Raw genomic sequence first — 17,421 nt, forward strand, 5'->3', positions numbered from 1 at the left:
CAGTATATATAGTGAGTTTTTAAATGAACCAACCAGCTGGAGTTGTATTAAACATAATACAGGTATTTCAAGTCTTGTTCAAGCCTAGTATTTCATCTGAATATGCAGTTTGATTCTGTTATGTATATGGCATCTGGGATTTTGTTTCAGAACCATATGTCTTTTGTTAAATCTAGCAAACCCTGGCAAGGAGTCAGGAATTTTAGTAATATAAATTATCAGCGACTAATGAAGTTAATAGATGTTTTATTGAGCCTTTGAGAAGTTTCAAGAGTAATATGGTGGGTTCCTGCAGTTTCAAGGGACTGCAGCAGTTGTGTACCAAAATATATATGAAAAATAACTTGATAGATTGAACTTTTTGTGCCTTATTTCGAGGAACTATGTATTAGAAAAACAAATGTGAAAGTGTAGTTAGTTACTTTTAATTAGTTCACCCCAAAATTCACTGCAATTGTTTAAAAGACGATGTAAGTGTGGTGCTCTGTAGGATCTAAAATAATTTCACCAAATAATTCTTATGATTAAGTTTATGACTGAGAGTTTCACAAGGTATCCTGACGTGGGGGCATCCTGGCAAATTAAGTTGCGGAATCATCTAATGTTTAGAATTGTCAACAACCAAAATTGTATTGGCTGTTTCTGCCTTGTTTCAATTGTTTTCATTTAAAGTTATTTATTATTTGATAAGCAGCAATTTCTCCTACCTTGTCTAAAGGGCAACATCACAAATGCATTTAGGCAGAGTTGAAAAGCTGCCCAATCAAGGGAGAGAATAAAATTGTTTTCATAGAGTGTGCAAACAGGCTCTTCGGCCCAACTTGCCCTCACCGGCCATCATGTCCCAGCTACACTAGTCCCACCTGTCTGACTTTGATCCATATCCCTCCAAACCTGTCCCATCAAATGTACCTGTCTAACTGCTTAAGCATTGAGATAGTCCCAGCCTCAACTACCTCCTCTGGCAGCATGATCCAGACACCCACCAATCTTTGTATGGAAAAAGTTACCCCTCAGAATCCCATTAAATCTTTTTCCCCTTCACCTTAAACCTATTTCTATATGGTGCCAGCGCAATAACCTGGCCCTCAACATCAGCAAAACCAAGGAACTGATTGTGGACTTTGGAAGCAGTAGGAGGGGGACCGACAGCCCCATTTATATCAACGGATCGATGATTGAAAGGGTCAAGAACGTCAAATTCCTGGGCGTGCACATCTCTGAAGATCTTTCCTGGTCCGAGAACACTAACGCAATTATCAAAAAAGCTCATCAGCGCCTCTACTTCCTGAGAAGATTACGGAGAGTCGGATTGTCAAGGAAGACTATCTCTAACTTCTACAGGTGCACAGTCGAGAGCATACTGACCGGTTGCATCGTGGCTTGGTTCGGCAATTTGAGCGCCCTGGAGAGGAAAAGACTACAAAAAGTAGTAAACACTGCCCAGTCCATCATCGGCTCTGACCTTCCTTCCATCGAGGGGATTTATCGCAGTCGCTGCCTCAAAAAGGCTGGCAGTATCATCAAAGACCCATACCATCCTGGCCACACACTCATCTCCCTGCTACCTTCAGGTAGAAGGTACAGGAGCCTGAAGACTGCAACAACCAGGTTCAGGAATAGCTACTTCCCCACAGCCATCAGGCTATTAAACCTGGCTCGGACAAAACTGATTATTAATAACCACTTTCTGTTATTTGCACTTTACCAGTTTATTTATTCATGTGTGTATATATTTATATCATGGTATATGGACACATTTATCTGTTTTGTAGTAAATGTCTACTATTTTCTGTGTGCTTAAGCAAAGCAAGAATTTCATTGTCCTATACAGGGACACATGACAATAAACTCACTTGACTTGACTTCCTCTGGTCCTCGATTCACCTACGGCAAGAGAGACTCTGTGCATGTACACAACTGTACATTTTCAAGGAGAAGCAGTTTTTTTTTTTTGAAGTTAACCTTCAGTTTAACAGTAAATATTATTGTAGGTGTGTCACTTGGTCCCTAGTGTATAGGCATGCACAGGTGGCTTGTTGCTGATGGTAAATATAAACCTTATTCCAAAGCCCAACCAGAAAGGTTCAGGATATTGCCATTGCTTGTGTACTCTATGCTTCCTTATTTTACAAAAAAAAGCTTTTTTTACATCATAGATAGAAATATCTTGTCTTTCTATAGCACTGTATGGAATCTTGGAATACTTAATGTCAAAAGAAATACTTTTGAAGTGGTGTCACTATCTTAACAAAGGGAAATTATATCACCAACATGACCCTGTCAAACACCCACTTATAACAACGGGAAGAGAATGGTTGTATCAGCTTGGTCTCCCCATGTTGACCGTTGATAGATAAGTTATAACTTGTGAGATATATTTAGTATTTTCATGAATGCAACTTGTCATTTAAAACGATTAAAAATAATTATGTTAGCTAGGAAGCCAAAATTTGTATTTAATCACTCATCATATTTTATCATCTTTTCTGACGGATGCACACACTGGCACATAGCTTTATTCATCTTCAGAAATTAGTGCCCATTTTAAAAGCTTTGAAAATTTTATGTCGTAAGATTGTTGTCCTTTGGCTTGTAAAGAAATAGTTGGTGAGAAATTAGAAAATTGTGTGAAAGTTTGAATACGATTTCATCTTTTGAATTGAATAAAATTCCTGCTGATAGCCTTGTAAAAAGCAATATCTTTAATGGCCCTGTTGTATGAAGTGGTTAATATAGCAAATTTTACTTAATGAAAGTACTGTTATTTGAGTATTGCCTGGAACATAGAACGGCACAGCACAGGAAAAGGTCCTTCAGTCCATATTGTCCATGCCAAGCATGATGTCAAATTAAACTAATCTCTTCTGCCTGCCAATACTCCTCCATTCACTGCATAACCATGTACATACCGTAAATGCCATTATAACGGTCTCCACCACACCCCTGGCTGCACATTCCAGACTACTTTTGGTGTAAAAAAAATACTCTGCACCTCTCTGTTAAGTTATCTGACCTAAAAGCCTCCTGATATTACCACTCTTTGGGGGGAAAAGGTTTGCATCCTACCTCAAAACCTTCCACATCCATCCAGTAATGGGATCACCAGAACTGCACATAATACTGCAAATGATGCCTAACCAAAGTCCTATAAAGTTGGAACATGACTTCCTCGCTCTTATACTCTACACTGTGACCACTCTATCTAATTTGTGATGCCACTTTCAGGGAGTTATGCACTTTGACCCACAACCTCTCTGAACATCAATGTTTTTAAAGGTCTTGCCATTAACTGCATACTTTCCCCTTGCATTCAAACTCCCAAAGTGTAATATTTCATACTTGCTCCGATTAAACTCCATTTCTCTGCCCATTTCTGTAGCTGATCTATATCTCACCGTATACTTTGACAACATTACTCATTGTCTGTAACTCCGCCAATTTTGGTCTACAAACATACCAGTCAACGCATCTACCCATTTATGTCCAGCTCGTATATATCACACGCAACGGAGGTCCCAGCACAGATCCTTGCAGAAATCCACTGGTCACAGACCTCCAGCGGAATAAGACCCTTCCACCCCTGTCTTCCAAGAGTAAGTCAGTTTTGGAAAATGGGCAAATTGACAAGAGCTGAGAATTGAGAATGAAACTTAGAACTACCACAAATATATTTTTGCAGAAATGGGATGACATATACTAATTCCTTCCGTGAAAGGAAAAGGAAAATGACGCAAATGTAAGAATATTTGGGAAATTCTTTAGATTGTAACCAAAACAATGAACATCTTTCAAGAGTTGATTATACAACCTAGTTTAGTTTATTGCATGATTACAATTGAGCCATCCACAGTGTACAGATAGATGACAAAGGGAATAACATCTAGTGCAAGATAATGTGCAGTAAAGTCCGATTAAAGATAGCCAGAGGGTCTCCAATGTAGTAGATAGTAGCTCAGGGCTGCTCTCTAGTTATTGATAGGATGGTTCGGGTGATAACAGCTCAGGAAAAAACTATCCCTGAATGTGGACGTGTGCATTTTTAGGCTATTGTACCTCTTGCCTGATGGGAGAGGGGAAGAGGGAGTGACCGGGGTGGGACTTGATCTTGACTATGCTCGTGGCCTTGCCGAAGCAGCATAAAGTGTGCACAGAGTTAGTGGAAGGGAGGTTGGTTGGTGTGATGGTCTGGGCTGCGTCCACAATTCTTTGCAATTTCTTGCGGCCTTGGATGGAGCTGTTCCCAAACCATGCTGTGATGCGATGCACCGTAGAAGTTGGTGAGAGTTGTTGGGGACATGTGGAACTTCCTCAGCTGTCCAAGAAGTAAAGACGTTGATGTGCTTTCTTGACTATTGGTTTGATATTGGTGGTCAGGACAAGTTGCTGGTGATATTTACTCCTGGCAACTTGAAGCTTTTCGTCTCTACTTCGGTGCCATCAATGCATACTGTGGTATGTATAGCTCTTCGCTTCCTGAAGTCAATCACTATCTCATTTGTCTCGCTGACATTGAGAGAAAGGTTGTTGTCTTGACGCCAGGTCACAAGGTTCTCATTCTCCTTCCTGTACTTTCTCATCATTATTTGATATCCGGCCCACAATGATGATATCGTCGATCATTTTGCAATCATCACCGTTATCATTTGCACTTTGAAGATCCAAACAATTTTGACTGAAATATTCATCAATTTAACTGTGGATTGGGATCAGTATCTAATCCTAATAATTGGAAAGCAAAGAAATAAAAATCATGAAATCCGTTGCTGTGGTATTGGAAGAAATGAATATCATTTCAGTATTTGGTATAATGCGTGTTTATAGTGAAAGTAGGTACTCTGCAGACATGACAAATGAACCAACACACTTCTTTAAAAGGATTTTAAGTGAAGAATACAGTGCTTTTTCAGCTTTTATGAAGGAACTCCCAAGATATTATGTAAAATTGCCAAAAGGAGCAGGCAGAAAGATATTGAAGAAAAAAAACATGAAAAATGTATAATTTAATTACGAAGGTGAGCTTTGTTCGAGGTTACTGTCTGGATCGAAATAACTAAATTCAAACTTTTTAGTGCAAAATAACTTGGTTAATTCCCAGATTTGTAATATTAGTTAATTAAACAAAGGCCTTAATGGAGCATTGTCATCGTTTGCAAATAAAACAAATTAGCTAGGGTTTCTGAAATAAAATGCTACCAGTGACCACATTATATGACTAATGTATGATGAATGTGTGTTTAGAACAGGATTGGGCTTGAGTTTGAAGTAATTTGATTGTTAAGGCAAGATGGAGCGAATATTTCATGCCTTGGTTCTTAAAGAAAGAATGATTGCTTGCTGAGTGTACAATTGAGATACATGATTATGATAACAACTTGTTACTGATATTAACCTTCAACTCGCACACCGGTCTAACTTGGAAATATATCACTAAACTTTCATTTTCACTGTCTGAATCCTTCAATTCCTTGCCCACAGATGCCTGTGGGATTTACCTGATATAGAAGGACTGCACATGTTTAAGAGCATGGCTCGCCATCATCTTCACAATAGCATTTGAAGATGAGAAATTGTGCTGCTTTGCTAGTGACACCCAGAACTAAAAAATGAGCTAAATTATTTTATTTTTACAAAGTGACTGGGATGTCACTTTGTAAAAAAAAAAAAAAAAAAATAGAGAGAGTACAGAGGAGATTTACTAGAATGTTGCCTGGGTTTCAGCAACTAAGTTACAGAGAAAGGTTGAACAAGTTAGGGCTTTATTCTTTGGAGCGCAGAAGGTTAAGGGGGGACCTGATAGAGGTCTTTAAAATGATGAGAGGGATAGACAGAGTTGATGTGGACAAGCTTTTCCCTTTGAGAATAGGGAAGATTCAAACAAGAGGACATGACTTCAGAATTAAGGGACAGAAGTGTAGGGGTAATATGAGGGGGAACTTCTTTACGCAGAGAGTGGTGGCGGTGTGGAATGAGCTCCCAGTGGAAGTGGTGGAGGCAGGTTCATTGGTATCATTTAAAAATAAATTGGATAGGCATATGGATGAGAAGGGAATGGAGGGTTATGGTACGAGTGCAGGCAGGTGGGACTAAGGGGAAAAAAATTTGTTCGGCATGGACTTGTAGGGCCGAGATGGCCTGTTTCCGTGCTGTAATTGTTATATGGTTATATGGATGGCAACGTGAGCATTGGACAAGTGCTTGAATATAGGCTGTTGCGGGTTCATATTGATGTGGTCCACTGGGAGTTGAATTGTATTTCCTTCAGTACAATAGATGGCCAGGTTTTTCTGCAGTGTTCATCGATGTCTATTAATTGCTTTGAAAGTTTAGTACAGCAACCAGATCTGTAAGGTTAAGCCCTTTGTTTAGGACATGGTTGTTGTTCTATTAATACCTCAATTTTTCCTTGTGATTGATGAGATTGTTATTATAGTCCCTTCTGTGGTGGTTTGTGATTTGAAAATTATATTGGTATGCCCTCCATGTTGTGGTGGATTGGGTGTGATGGGTCAGCAAAGATGTAATCACTGAAGCAAGTGATGGAAACTTCATGAGAATGTGGTGTAACTTGCTTTGTCTTCTTGTAGAATTGACTCTTCAGATGTTTCTTCCGAATAATTTAAACACCTTCAGAGAAAAAGATGCTGAGCGATGGTACAAAACAATTTTTTTAATTCAATTATTAGGAATGAGTTTTTGTCATGGTCACCACAACATCCACATTTGATGCTATACTGCTGTCATACTACTGTGTTTGCACTTGACGTTATATTTTTGTGCATCAATCAGTGGTAGGGTTGCTGCCTTACAAAATAAGAGATCCTGACTACGTGTGCTGTCTGTATGGTGTTTGTACATTCTCCCTGTGACTTTAAGGGTTTTCTCTGGGTGCTCCAGTTTCCTGGACATGTTTGTAGGTTAATTGGCGTCAGTAAAATTGTAAATTGTCCCTAGTATGTAGGATAGTGCTAGTGTACGGGATGATCGCTGGTCGGCACAGGGCCTGTTTCCACGTTGTATCTATAAAGTAAAGGAAATCATAGGCTGAGATTTACCTGCAGTGGATTTGCTTCCTCTTGACCCAAATTTTCTTCCTCTTTATTCATGTTCATTTCCTTAGCAAGATCATCTGAAAATAAATAGTCTCCTTCCACACATATGTTTAATAGGTGTCATTTTGTGGCAGTCAGAAACTAGCTTGGAGGGATTCAGACAAATAGTTCTGAGAAAGATGGGTATGAAATTGTGAGGCTGCAGCATGTTAAAGGGGTAAAAGACAAAAGTTGGTATTGGCATTCAATTTACCTAACACCTTGAGGTTAATATGGGGAACATTGACTATTTCTATCTCCATAGACATTGTCTGACCTGCTGAGTGTTTCCAGTGCTTTCTGCTTTTATTTCAGTTTGATATGCATCGGGGAGAGAGAAACTGTGTGGACAGACCTGAGATAAACTTAAGACCACACCTCTGTTATCATTTAGCTCTTCCATAACCCTACGTGGCTCCATGTCTGCTGCATCTCAGTTGATGACACCCTCATCCACGCCTTTGCTGCCTGTGTATTTGTCTATCCCAGTGGACAACCACACTTCTTTGATCTACCTCCTGCTTGTAAATCATTCTAATCTTCTACTAAGACTTTGATCACATCAATTGATGCTTATCGACTTGCATCAGTCCTCAACACTTTGATTTTAAGATTCTCATCCATGTTTTCAAATACTTCTTGTCTCGCTATCCACCCTCCAATTTTGATATTTATGCTTCAATTCTGATTATTTCATTTCCTGTTCTTTCTTAAATCCATTCCTTACAACCTAATGTTTTTCTTATTGTTCTTGTATATCTCCTTTTGTGACCTGGTGTCAAATGTTGTTTAATAGTGATCCTGTAAAGTACTGTGGGATGCTTTGTTCCATTAGAACCTTGAGATAGACTTTGAAGAAATGTTCACTTCAGATAGTATTTGGAATTATGTATTTGAATGTTCTTTGTTGTCTGAGCCAGCTAACAATGAATTAAATTAATGTTAAGGATATGGGGATAGGATGGGGAAAGTGGACTTGAGGAAAGTTGGATCAATGTATGATCATATTCAATGGCAGGACAGGCAAATGGTTTATTTTTTATCTTCACTAATGTCGCAATTAATTTCAGTTGGAAAGCCTTAATCCAACTATATCCGGCTATATTTAATAGGGAGTTAGATGTGGCCCTTGTGGCTAGAGGGATCAGAGGGTATGGAGAGAAGGCAGGTACGGGATACTGTTGGATGATCATATGAATGGTGGTGCAGGCTCGAAGGGCTGAATAGCCTACTCCTGCGCCTATTTTCTATGTTTCTATGTAATCCACTTCCTCGTGGAGCAATTAATAAAGTAGTCCTGCGTTAACTAAGTTGAGTGAAGCTGTGCTGTAATGTAAAGAAGTGCTTGATGCTGATAGAATGAAATGTTGGCATCTACACTCCAAGCAATTTAATCTAATTTATTATTATTATGTATGTTTTGAACCTATTAATTCATACTATGAAGCCAAACTTAGCTTTTAATTGGAATGCCAGAATTATGTGACATTGTCTAATTTTTTTTTGTAATTTCAGGTTTGGTCTGAGCAACAAATTTGAATTTGAATTTCCTTCGCCATTAACAGGAAAGGTGAATCCTTTATTTCTCCCCTTGAATTAGTTTTCTTTTTGCTGTTGATGAGAGTCAAAACTGTAAATGAACAAGTGAAAAAACGTAAGAATTTATTACTTAACAAACGTACATAAAACGTGGCCAGTGCTAACATTTTTGGAAGCAAAGCCTTCTAATGGTGGGGTTTAACGTGGTGATTTTCAGCAATAGACCCACCATACACTAATTTAAGAGTTACATTCCTTGAGTCACTAGGTCAAAAATATCTGCCTACATATTGTAGTATTAATAGTAGTTATTGAGAATCTTTTTTGCATGTTTTTACACCATTTGTGGTAAATTGCAGATGTAAAATATACCAGCATTGGAACAATGGATCTTAATTATTACTGTGGTATATTTCGATACCTTGTTTTCTATTTGCTCCTCAAAGGTTTGCACATCTGAAAACTAATTTACTCTGCCACAAGTTGTGCAACTATTTAAAAAAATTGTGGCATCATCACTAAATTATTGATGCAAATATCTAGAAAGTATTTATTCTGCACTGTTTTATTGCAGTTGTTTAAAAACATTGTTACATCATTTAAAGTATTTTCTGAGTGATATGTAGGATGACGTGCTTTTTATCGGGTGCATTAACATCACTAAGTTTGACTTGCCAACTATTTTGTGTTATAAATGTGGGTACTTTAACATTCATACCGTATTAGATATGATCATCACTATTGTACTGCTACATTTGTGTTCCTTTGACATTCCTTCCTCCACCAACAACCCACCAAATTCCGCTCGGTCCTCATCACTCTGCTCACTGATTTTTATGAGTTTATGGTTCCACAGGTAGATTATTTTTGTTCCTTATGATCATGATCATATTTGTAACCTTTCCTAGTTTTAAATTTCTCTGAGAATTTTGCATTCACCCAACTCTGCCATATTCTGCATTCTCTTCATTGTTGATTCAACTGTCTATGATGCATGATCTGAAATTTCCTCAGACTTGATCATTCTCCTCCATCTTCTTCTATTTATAAAGTGCCCCTTAAAAGCCATCTCCTTGACTTAGTAGCAACAAGGAACTGCAGATGCTGATGTTGATATACAAATAAGACAGCGCTGGAGTAATTCAGCTAATAATCTGAAGAAGGGTTCCGACCTGAAATGTCACCTATCCATGTTCTCCAAAGATGCTGCCTGACCCGCTGAGTTACTCCAGCACTTTGTGTCCTTGAATTGGTATTTGGTCATTAAGAAATTCCCTACAAAATAGCTGCTTTTTTTCTGATTTCCTTCAAGTGAAATTCCTGTGATATTTGTATATAGTAATGTTTAAATAACCTGATATGGTTTTAGAATAAACGGACTAATCTGGTTGTACTAAATTTTACTGGAATAGTAAATAGTGTACTGTAGAGCTAACTTAAACAATACAAGAACAGGAAAAGGCCATTTAATCCTTTAACATGCTCTACGATTCAAACTGATTATGAGTAATCTTCTATTTTTATACCACATTCTTGCTTTCTCCCAGACATCTTGAAGCCTTTTATCCAGAAACCTATCCACCTTCAACACATTCAGTGATATAGCATTCAGCATATTGTATGGCAGAGAATTCAACGGGTTTATCACCCTGGTGAAGACATTTCATCTTGTGTCAGCCCTAAATGCTTTATTCATGCCATGAGTAAACAACTCTTTCCATCCCATCCCCCTCCCTGCATCCCAGCAAGGCTAAACCATCCTGCCTGCATCCAGATTTTGTTTAGCCCTGTAAGAATTCTGCACATTTCAATAATTTTTTGTTTTCATCCTTCTAAACTCTTAGTTGGAAGTTTGGTTTGATCAACCAATCAAATTATGGTTTGATCAATTTATCCTCTTATGGTAGTGCTGGCATCATGAGAATCAACTTGCTGAACCTTCGGTACACTTTTTTCTGATTAAATATATCCTTACTTTAAGGATGACTATTGTACATGTGATGCTCCAGGTATGGTCGTACCAAAGCCCTATAAAACTTCTTATGTACTGGAAAACATCTTTCATCGAAGGCCAACATAATATTTGCCAACATAACATAGCTTCACATGTGTTTGTAATTGCTCTGGTGTGTTTAATTGCCACCTTAATGCAGCTATAGTCCTAGTCTTTCCTCCAGTTTTTCCATCACCTTTGGAACCTTTTATTGCTGTTTATCAACACGAGGATCAAAGTTGTGCCAATGAAAGTCAAAGAAGCCATTATGAGACTGGGAAACGAGAATAAGACTGTTAGAAACATCAGCTAAACCCTAGGCTTACGAAAATCAACTGTTTGGAACATCATTAAGAAGAAAGGGAGCACTGGTGAGCTTACTAATCGCAAAGGGACTGGCAGGCCACGGAAGAACTCCACAGCTGATGACAGAAGAATTCTCTCTATAATAAAGAAAAAAAAACAAACACCTGTCCAACAGATCAGAAACACTCTTCAGGAGTCGGGTGTAGATTTGTCAATGACCACTGTCTGCAGAACACTTCATGAACAGAAATACAGAGGCTACACTGCAAGATGCAAACCACTGGATAGCCACAAAAATAGGATGGCCGGGTTACAGTTTGCCAAGAAGTACCTAAAAGAGCAACCACAGTTCTGAAAAAAGGTTTTGTGTACAGATGAGACAAAGATTAACTTGTATCAGAGTGATGGCAAGAGCAAAGTATGGAGGAGAGAAGGAACTGCCCAAGATCTAAAGCATACCACCTCATCTGTGAAACACGGTGGTGGGGGTGTTATGGCCTGGACATGTATGGCTGCTGAACGTACTGGTTCACTTATCTTCATTGATGATACAACTGCTGATGGCAGTACTGTTCTACTGCAGTTGTACAGGGTCTTGGTGAGACCACACCTGGAGTATTGCGTACAGTTTTGGTCTCCAAATCTGAGGAAGGACATTATTGCCATAGAGGGAGTGCAGAGACGGTTCACCAGACTGATTCCTGGGATGTCAGGACTGTCTTATGAAGAAAGACTGGATAGACTTGGTTTATACTCTCTAGAATTTAGAAGATTGAGAGGGGATCTTATAGAAACTTACAAAATTCTTAAGGGGTTGGACAGGCTAGATGCAGGAAGATTGTTCCCGATGTTAGGGAAGTCCAGGACAAGGGGTCACAGCTTAAGGATAAAGGGGAAATCCTTTAAAACCGAGATGAGAAGAACTTTTTTCACGCAGAGAGTGGTGAATCTCTGGAACTCTCTGCCACAGAGGGTAGTTGAGGCCAGTTCATTGGCTATATTTAAGAGGGAGTTAGATGTGGCCCTTGTGGCTAAGGGGACCAGGGGGTATGGAGAGAAGGCAGGTACGGGATACTGAGTTGGATGATCAGCCATGATCATGTTGAATGGCGGTGCAGGTTCGAAGGGCCGAATGGCCTACTCCTGCACCTAATTTCTATGTTTCTATGTTTCTATCCTCTCTGTTTTCATTGCTTGCAAAGGATATGCAACAAAATACTAAATATGACTACTTTCATTTACATGACATTGTTGTGTCCCAAACATTATGGTGCCCTGAAATGAGGGGACAATGTATAAACACTGCTGTAATTTCTACATGGTGAAACCAAAATGTATAAAAATGGCCTTTATTAAAATCTGGCATAGTGCACTTTAACCATATGTGATCTTTCCTATTACAAATCTTAAGTTGTGGAATACGGAGGCAAATAAATAAATGACGGGTCTTTGTCCCAAACATCATGGAGGGCACTGTGGGCCCTAAGTTTCTTTGGACAATAAAATTTCTCAGTCGAGCATCTTTTAAATAATATTCTTGCCTTTTCCTCCCGAAGTAGATAATTTCAAACATCTACCACACCCATTCACTCAATTGATTTTAAAGAGCCTGGAAGCTTGTTTTGTGTCCTCCTCGCTCAGTACAGTGTTTTCAGCAAACTTCAAAATATTAATGTGATTTCTGTATATAAATTATTGATATTAATAGTTGAGGCTCAAGCACTGGTGCCCGTAATACCCAATTGGTTACTGACTGCTCTCCTGAAAACAGATCCATTAATAGTTTTTGTGTTAACTTATTTCCTCGCACAATTACTCTATCTTGTTACCTTCCTGCTCAACCCCCACCCAACCCCCTCAACCCCCAGCAGTTGTACATCCAGGCACCTTGAACGCTCTCTACCAATTTAACAATTTACAAGTCCATGGACCCCATTGCCTCATCTTTACCAAGGGCCTCCAGCCCCTATACACTTTCTATTTTAATGAAGAATTCTATCATGTTATGGCTACTCTTGCCCTAAGGATTTCATACAACAACATTATTGCTCAACCCCCTCCATCAATGCACAGTACCCAATCTAGGAGAGCTTGTTCTTAGTTGGCTCCTCTATGTGTTTGTTTGAAGAACATCTGACCACTATTTAGGCGTTCATCGAACAAAACGTTATTTCTAAAGATAGACACAAAATACTGGAGTAATTCAGTGGGACAGGTAGCATCTCTGGATAATAATAATACATTTTATTTATGGGCGCCTTTCAAGAGTCTCAAGGACACCTTACAAAAATTTAGCAGGTAGAGGGAAAACATGTAAGGGGAATGAAATAAATAGTAGAGACATGACTAGTACACAAAGTAAAGACAGAATTCAATTCAAAACACAATATGAGGCAATTAATGCACAGATGAAAAGGGAGGGGGACGTGGGGCTAAGGATAGGCAGAGGTGAAGAGATGGGTCTTGAGGCGGGACTGGAAGATGGTGAGGGACACGGAATTGCGGATCAGTTGGGGGAGGGAGTTCCAGAGCCTGGGAAGCTGCCCTGGAGAAGGCTCTGTCCCCAAAACTGCGGAGGTTGGACTTGTGGATGGAGAGGAGACCGGCTGATGTGGATCTGAGGGACCGTGAGGGTTGGTAGGGGGAGAGGAGGTCAGTGAGATATGGGGGGGCCAGATGGTGGAGGGCTTTGTAGGTGAGGACTAGGATTTTGTAGGTGATCCGGTGGGAGATGGGAAGCCAGTGAAGTTGTTTGAGGACTGGAGTGATGTGATGCCAGGATTTGGTGTGGGTGATGAGTCGGGTGGCTGCGTTCTGGACCAGTTGGAGTCGGTTGATGTAGGTGGAGCTGATGCCAAGGAGAAGTGAGTTGCAATAGTCCAGTCGGGAGGAAATTAAGGCATGGATGAGTATTTCAGCAGCGGGAGGTGTGAGAGAGGGTCTGAGTTTGGCAATGTTGTGGAGATGAATGAAGGAGTTTTTAATGACATGGTGGATGTGAGGCTCAAGGGAGAGGGTGGAATCAAAGATCACGCCAAGGTTGCGGGCCTGGGGAGATGGGGAGACAGTGGTGCTGTCGATGGTGTGAGTGGGGTTATTGATTTTGCTGAGTGTGGCTTTGGAGCCTATGAGGAGGAATTCTGTCTTATCACTGTTGGGTTTGAGGAAGTTATGTTGCATCCAGGTTTTTATAACTGACAAGCAGGAGTTGATATGGGAGGGTGGGGGGGGGGGGGGGGGGGGGGGGGGGGGGTGGGGGGATTGTGGGGGGATTTGGTGTCGAGGTAGATCTGGGTGTCATCGGCGTAACAGTCGAAGTCCAGGTTGAAATGGCGGAGTATCTGACCAAGGGGGAGGATGTAGATGATGAAGAGGAGGGGGCCGAGTACGAAGCCTTGGGGAACGCCTTGAGTGACTGTGGCTGTAACAGAGGTGTGGTTGTGGAGAGAGATGAAGTGGGATCTGTTGGAAAGGTAGGAACAGCCAGCTGAGTGCAGAGCCTTCAATGCCGAGGTCTTTGAGTCTGGTGAGCAGGATGTTATGGTTCACTGTATCGAAGGCTGCGCTCAGGTCGAGGAGGATGAGGATGTTGAGGGAACCAGTGTCAGCAGAGGTGAGGAGGTCATTGAGGACTTTGAGGAGAGCAGTTTCTGTGCTATGGAGGGGGTGAAAGCCAGATTGGAGGGGTTCAAGTAAGTTATACGCAAGGAGGTTGGAATGAAGTTGCGACGCAACGATACGCTCCAGGGTTTTTGAAAGAAAGGGGAGGTTTGAGATTGGGCGGTAGTTAATGAGAGAGGAGGGATCAAGACCAGGTTTCTTTAAGATTGGTGTGACAGCAGCAGTTTTGAGAGCGGAGGGGACAATTCCTTGGGACAATGAGGAGTTGAAGAGATTAGTGAGGTAGGGGCAGAGAACGGGGAGGCAGGACTTCAGCAGAGGAGTGGGGAGAGGGTCGAGGGAGCAGGTAGTGGGTTTGGAAGAGCTGATGAGTTTGGAGATTTCAGTAGGGGTGACCAGGTCAAACTGGGAGAGGAAGCAGTGTGGAGGAGGGGTAAAGAGGTCAGTGGAGATGTTGAAAGGAGGGGCCTTGGTAGGTGGTGGAGTAGATGCTGGGGAGTCGGGTACAGGGGATAAAGATTGATAGATGGTGCTGATTTTATCAGTGAAAAAGTGGAGGAATGAGTTGCAGAGATCCAGAGTAGAGGTAGGGAGAGTGTTGGCTCGAGGCTTGAGGAGGTTGCCCACTGTGGAGAAGAGGGTTCTGTGGTTTATACAGGGGTCGGTGAATGTGGAGGAGAGGTAGGCAGATTTTGCAGCAATGAGGGCATCTTTGTAGTCATTGAGGTGGCGTTTGTAAGCTTCAAGGTGGACTGTGAGAGATTATTTATTTATGAGTCGTTCAAGTCGGCGACCAGTCTGTTTCAGTTTACGAAGTGCAGGTGTGTACCAGGGTGAAGATGTGTTGAAAGTTACGGTTCTTGTTTTGAGGGGGGGCATAGTGTTAAGGGAGGTAGACAAGGTGGAGTTGAGATGGTTTGTGAGATATGGGCTGAGTCCAGGGGGAGAGTGGTGGAGAGCAGGTCAGAGAGATGGTGGGGATCAATGGATTTTAGATTACGGAAGGTGATTTCTCGGAGGAAGCGGGGGCGAGGTGTCGAAGAAGAGATGGTGAACCGTATAAGCTTATGATCAGAGAGGGGGAAGAGGCATGGATGGAGCTCGAGTACCGGTTGATTTGTGGAGCAGACCAGGTCAAGGATGTGACCTTTGTCATGGGTGGGAAAGGTGACGTGCTGAGTGAGAGAGAAGTTGTCAAGTAAAAAGGCGAATTCAGATGCGAGCTTGCAGGTGGGGGAGTCCATGTGAATATTTAAGTCACCAAGTAGCAGGAGACGTGGGGAGAGGGATGAGGCAAGTGTGAGGAGTTTAGTGAAGTCAGATAGGAAGGAGGGGTTTGGTTTAGGTGGCCAGTAAATGAGGATGACTGTCGTGGAGGAAAGGGCTTTGAAGGCGAGGAATTCAAATGATGCTACTGGGGGGAGGGTGAGTTCAGTGATCCAAAAGTTCTGGTTGAAAATAACAGCGAGGCCACCTCCATGGTGGGAGGGGCGGGGTTTGGAGATGTAATTAAATCCAGGTGGGGATGTTTGATTGAGGGAGAAGAAGACTTTGGGTTGTTGCCAGGTTTCAGTGAGCAGAAGGAAGTCCAGGGTGTTGTCAAGGATTAGTTCATGGAGGGCAAGGCGCTTTGTTGTTGAGCGACCTGGTGTTGAGGAGGGCAAAGTTGGCATTATGAGTGGGTCGAGACTGCTCTCGACCCGAAACGTCACCCACTCCTATCGGGATGCTGCCTGCCCCACTGAGTTACTCCAGCATTTTGTGTCTATCTTCAGTTTAAACCAGCATCTGCAGTTCCTTCCTACAACAAAAATATCATTTCTATTTTGTCCATTAATACTGTGGTACCCTTGCTACAGTCATCCCTGGTTTTCTATACTATACTACCACTACTGTGATAGACGTAGACAATTATCTGTTTTGTGCCCCTTCACAGATCACTTACTTTCTGCAGTGCGAAGTGAAGTTCACCATCTTGAACAGTCACTACACACCTCCATCCCCCACCAGGAAGGTCCTAAAGCGCTCCGTTTCTTCCTCAACCGCAGAACCAGCTAATTTCTGTCTACTAACACTCTCCTCTGCCTAGCAGAGCTGGTCCTTACCCCTAGCAACATCTCCTTCAACTCCTCCCACTTCCTCCAAATCCAAGGCGTAACTATTGGCACTCACATGGACCCAAGCTCTGCCTGCCACTTTGTAGGTTATGTCGAACAATCACTGTTCCAGGCGTACACTGACCCTATCCCGGAAATCTACCTCCGCTACATTGACGACTGCATCGGTGCTACCTCCTGCACCTATGCAGAACTCACTGACTTCGTTAACTTGACGACTAATTTCCACCCTGCACTCAAATTCACTTGGACCATCTCCGACATCTCCCTACCGATTCTAGATCTCACCGTCTCCATCACAGGAGACAGACTATCGACTGACATCTATTACAAACCCACTGACTTCCAGAGCTATCTAGACCACACGTCTTCCTACCCTGCTTCCTGTAAAGATTCAATACCCTACTCCCAATTCCTCCGTCTGTGCTGCATCTGCGGCCAGGATGAGGTGTTCCATACCAGGCCATCGGAGATGTCCTCATTCTTTAGGGAACAGGGATTCCCCTCTTCCATTACAGATCAGGCTCTCACTTGGGTTTTCTCGATATCCCGCAGCTCTGCTCTTGCTCCCCCTCCCCCCCCATTCGTAACAAGGACAGAGTCCTCCTTGTCCTTGCCTTCCATCCCATCAGCCGTCGCATACAGCACATAATCCTCCAACATTTTTCCCACCTCCAACCGGATCCCACTACTAGCCACATCTTCCCTTCTCCACCCCTTTCTGCTTTCCACAGAGACCGTTCCTTCAGCAACT

The 17,421-nt window shown here is 41.7% G+C and overlaps 1 protein-coding gene across 2 annotated transcripts in view; it reads left to right on the forward strand.

The window, feature by feature from the left end:
• Nucleotides 1-17,421, forward strand: part of LOC129697601 (cysteine-rich hydrophobic domain-containing protein 2) — a 55,639-nt gene that overhangs the window by 9,254 nt on the left and 28,964 nt on the right. For both annotated transcript variants that reach the window (XM_055636294.1, XM_055636300.1), the window contains exon 2: nucleotides 8,607-8,661. In XM_055636294.1, the coding sequence (XP_055492269.1) occupies nucleotides 8,607-8,661 (55 nt within the window). The remainder of the gene's footprint in view (nucleotides 1-8,606; nucleotides 8,662-17,421) is intronic.

Source organism: Leucoraja erinacea, chromosome 1, assembly GCF_028641065.1.
Source record: "Leucoraja erinacea ecotype New England chromosome 1, Leri_hhj_1, whole genome shotgun sequence".
Lineage (NCBI taxonomy): Eukaryota > Metazoa > Chordata > Chondrichthyes > Rajiformes > Rajidae > Leucoraja > Leucoraja erinaceus.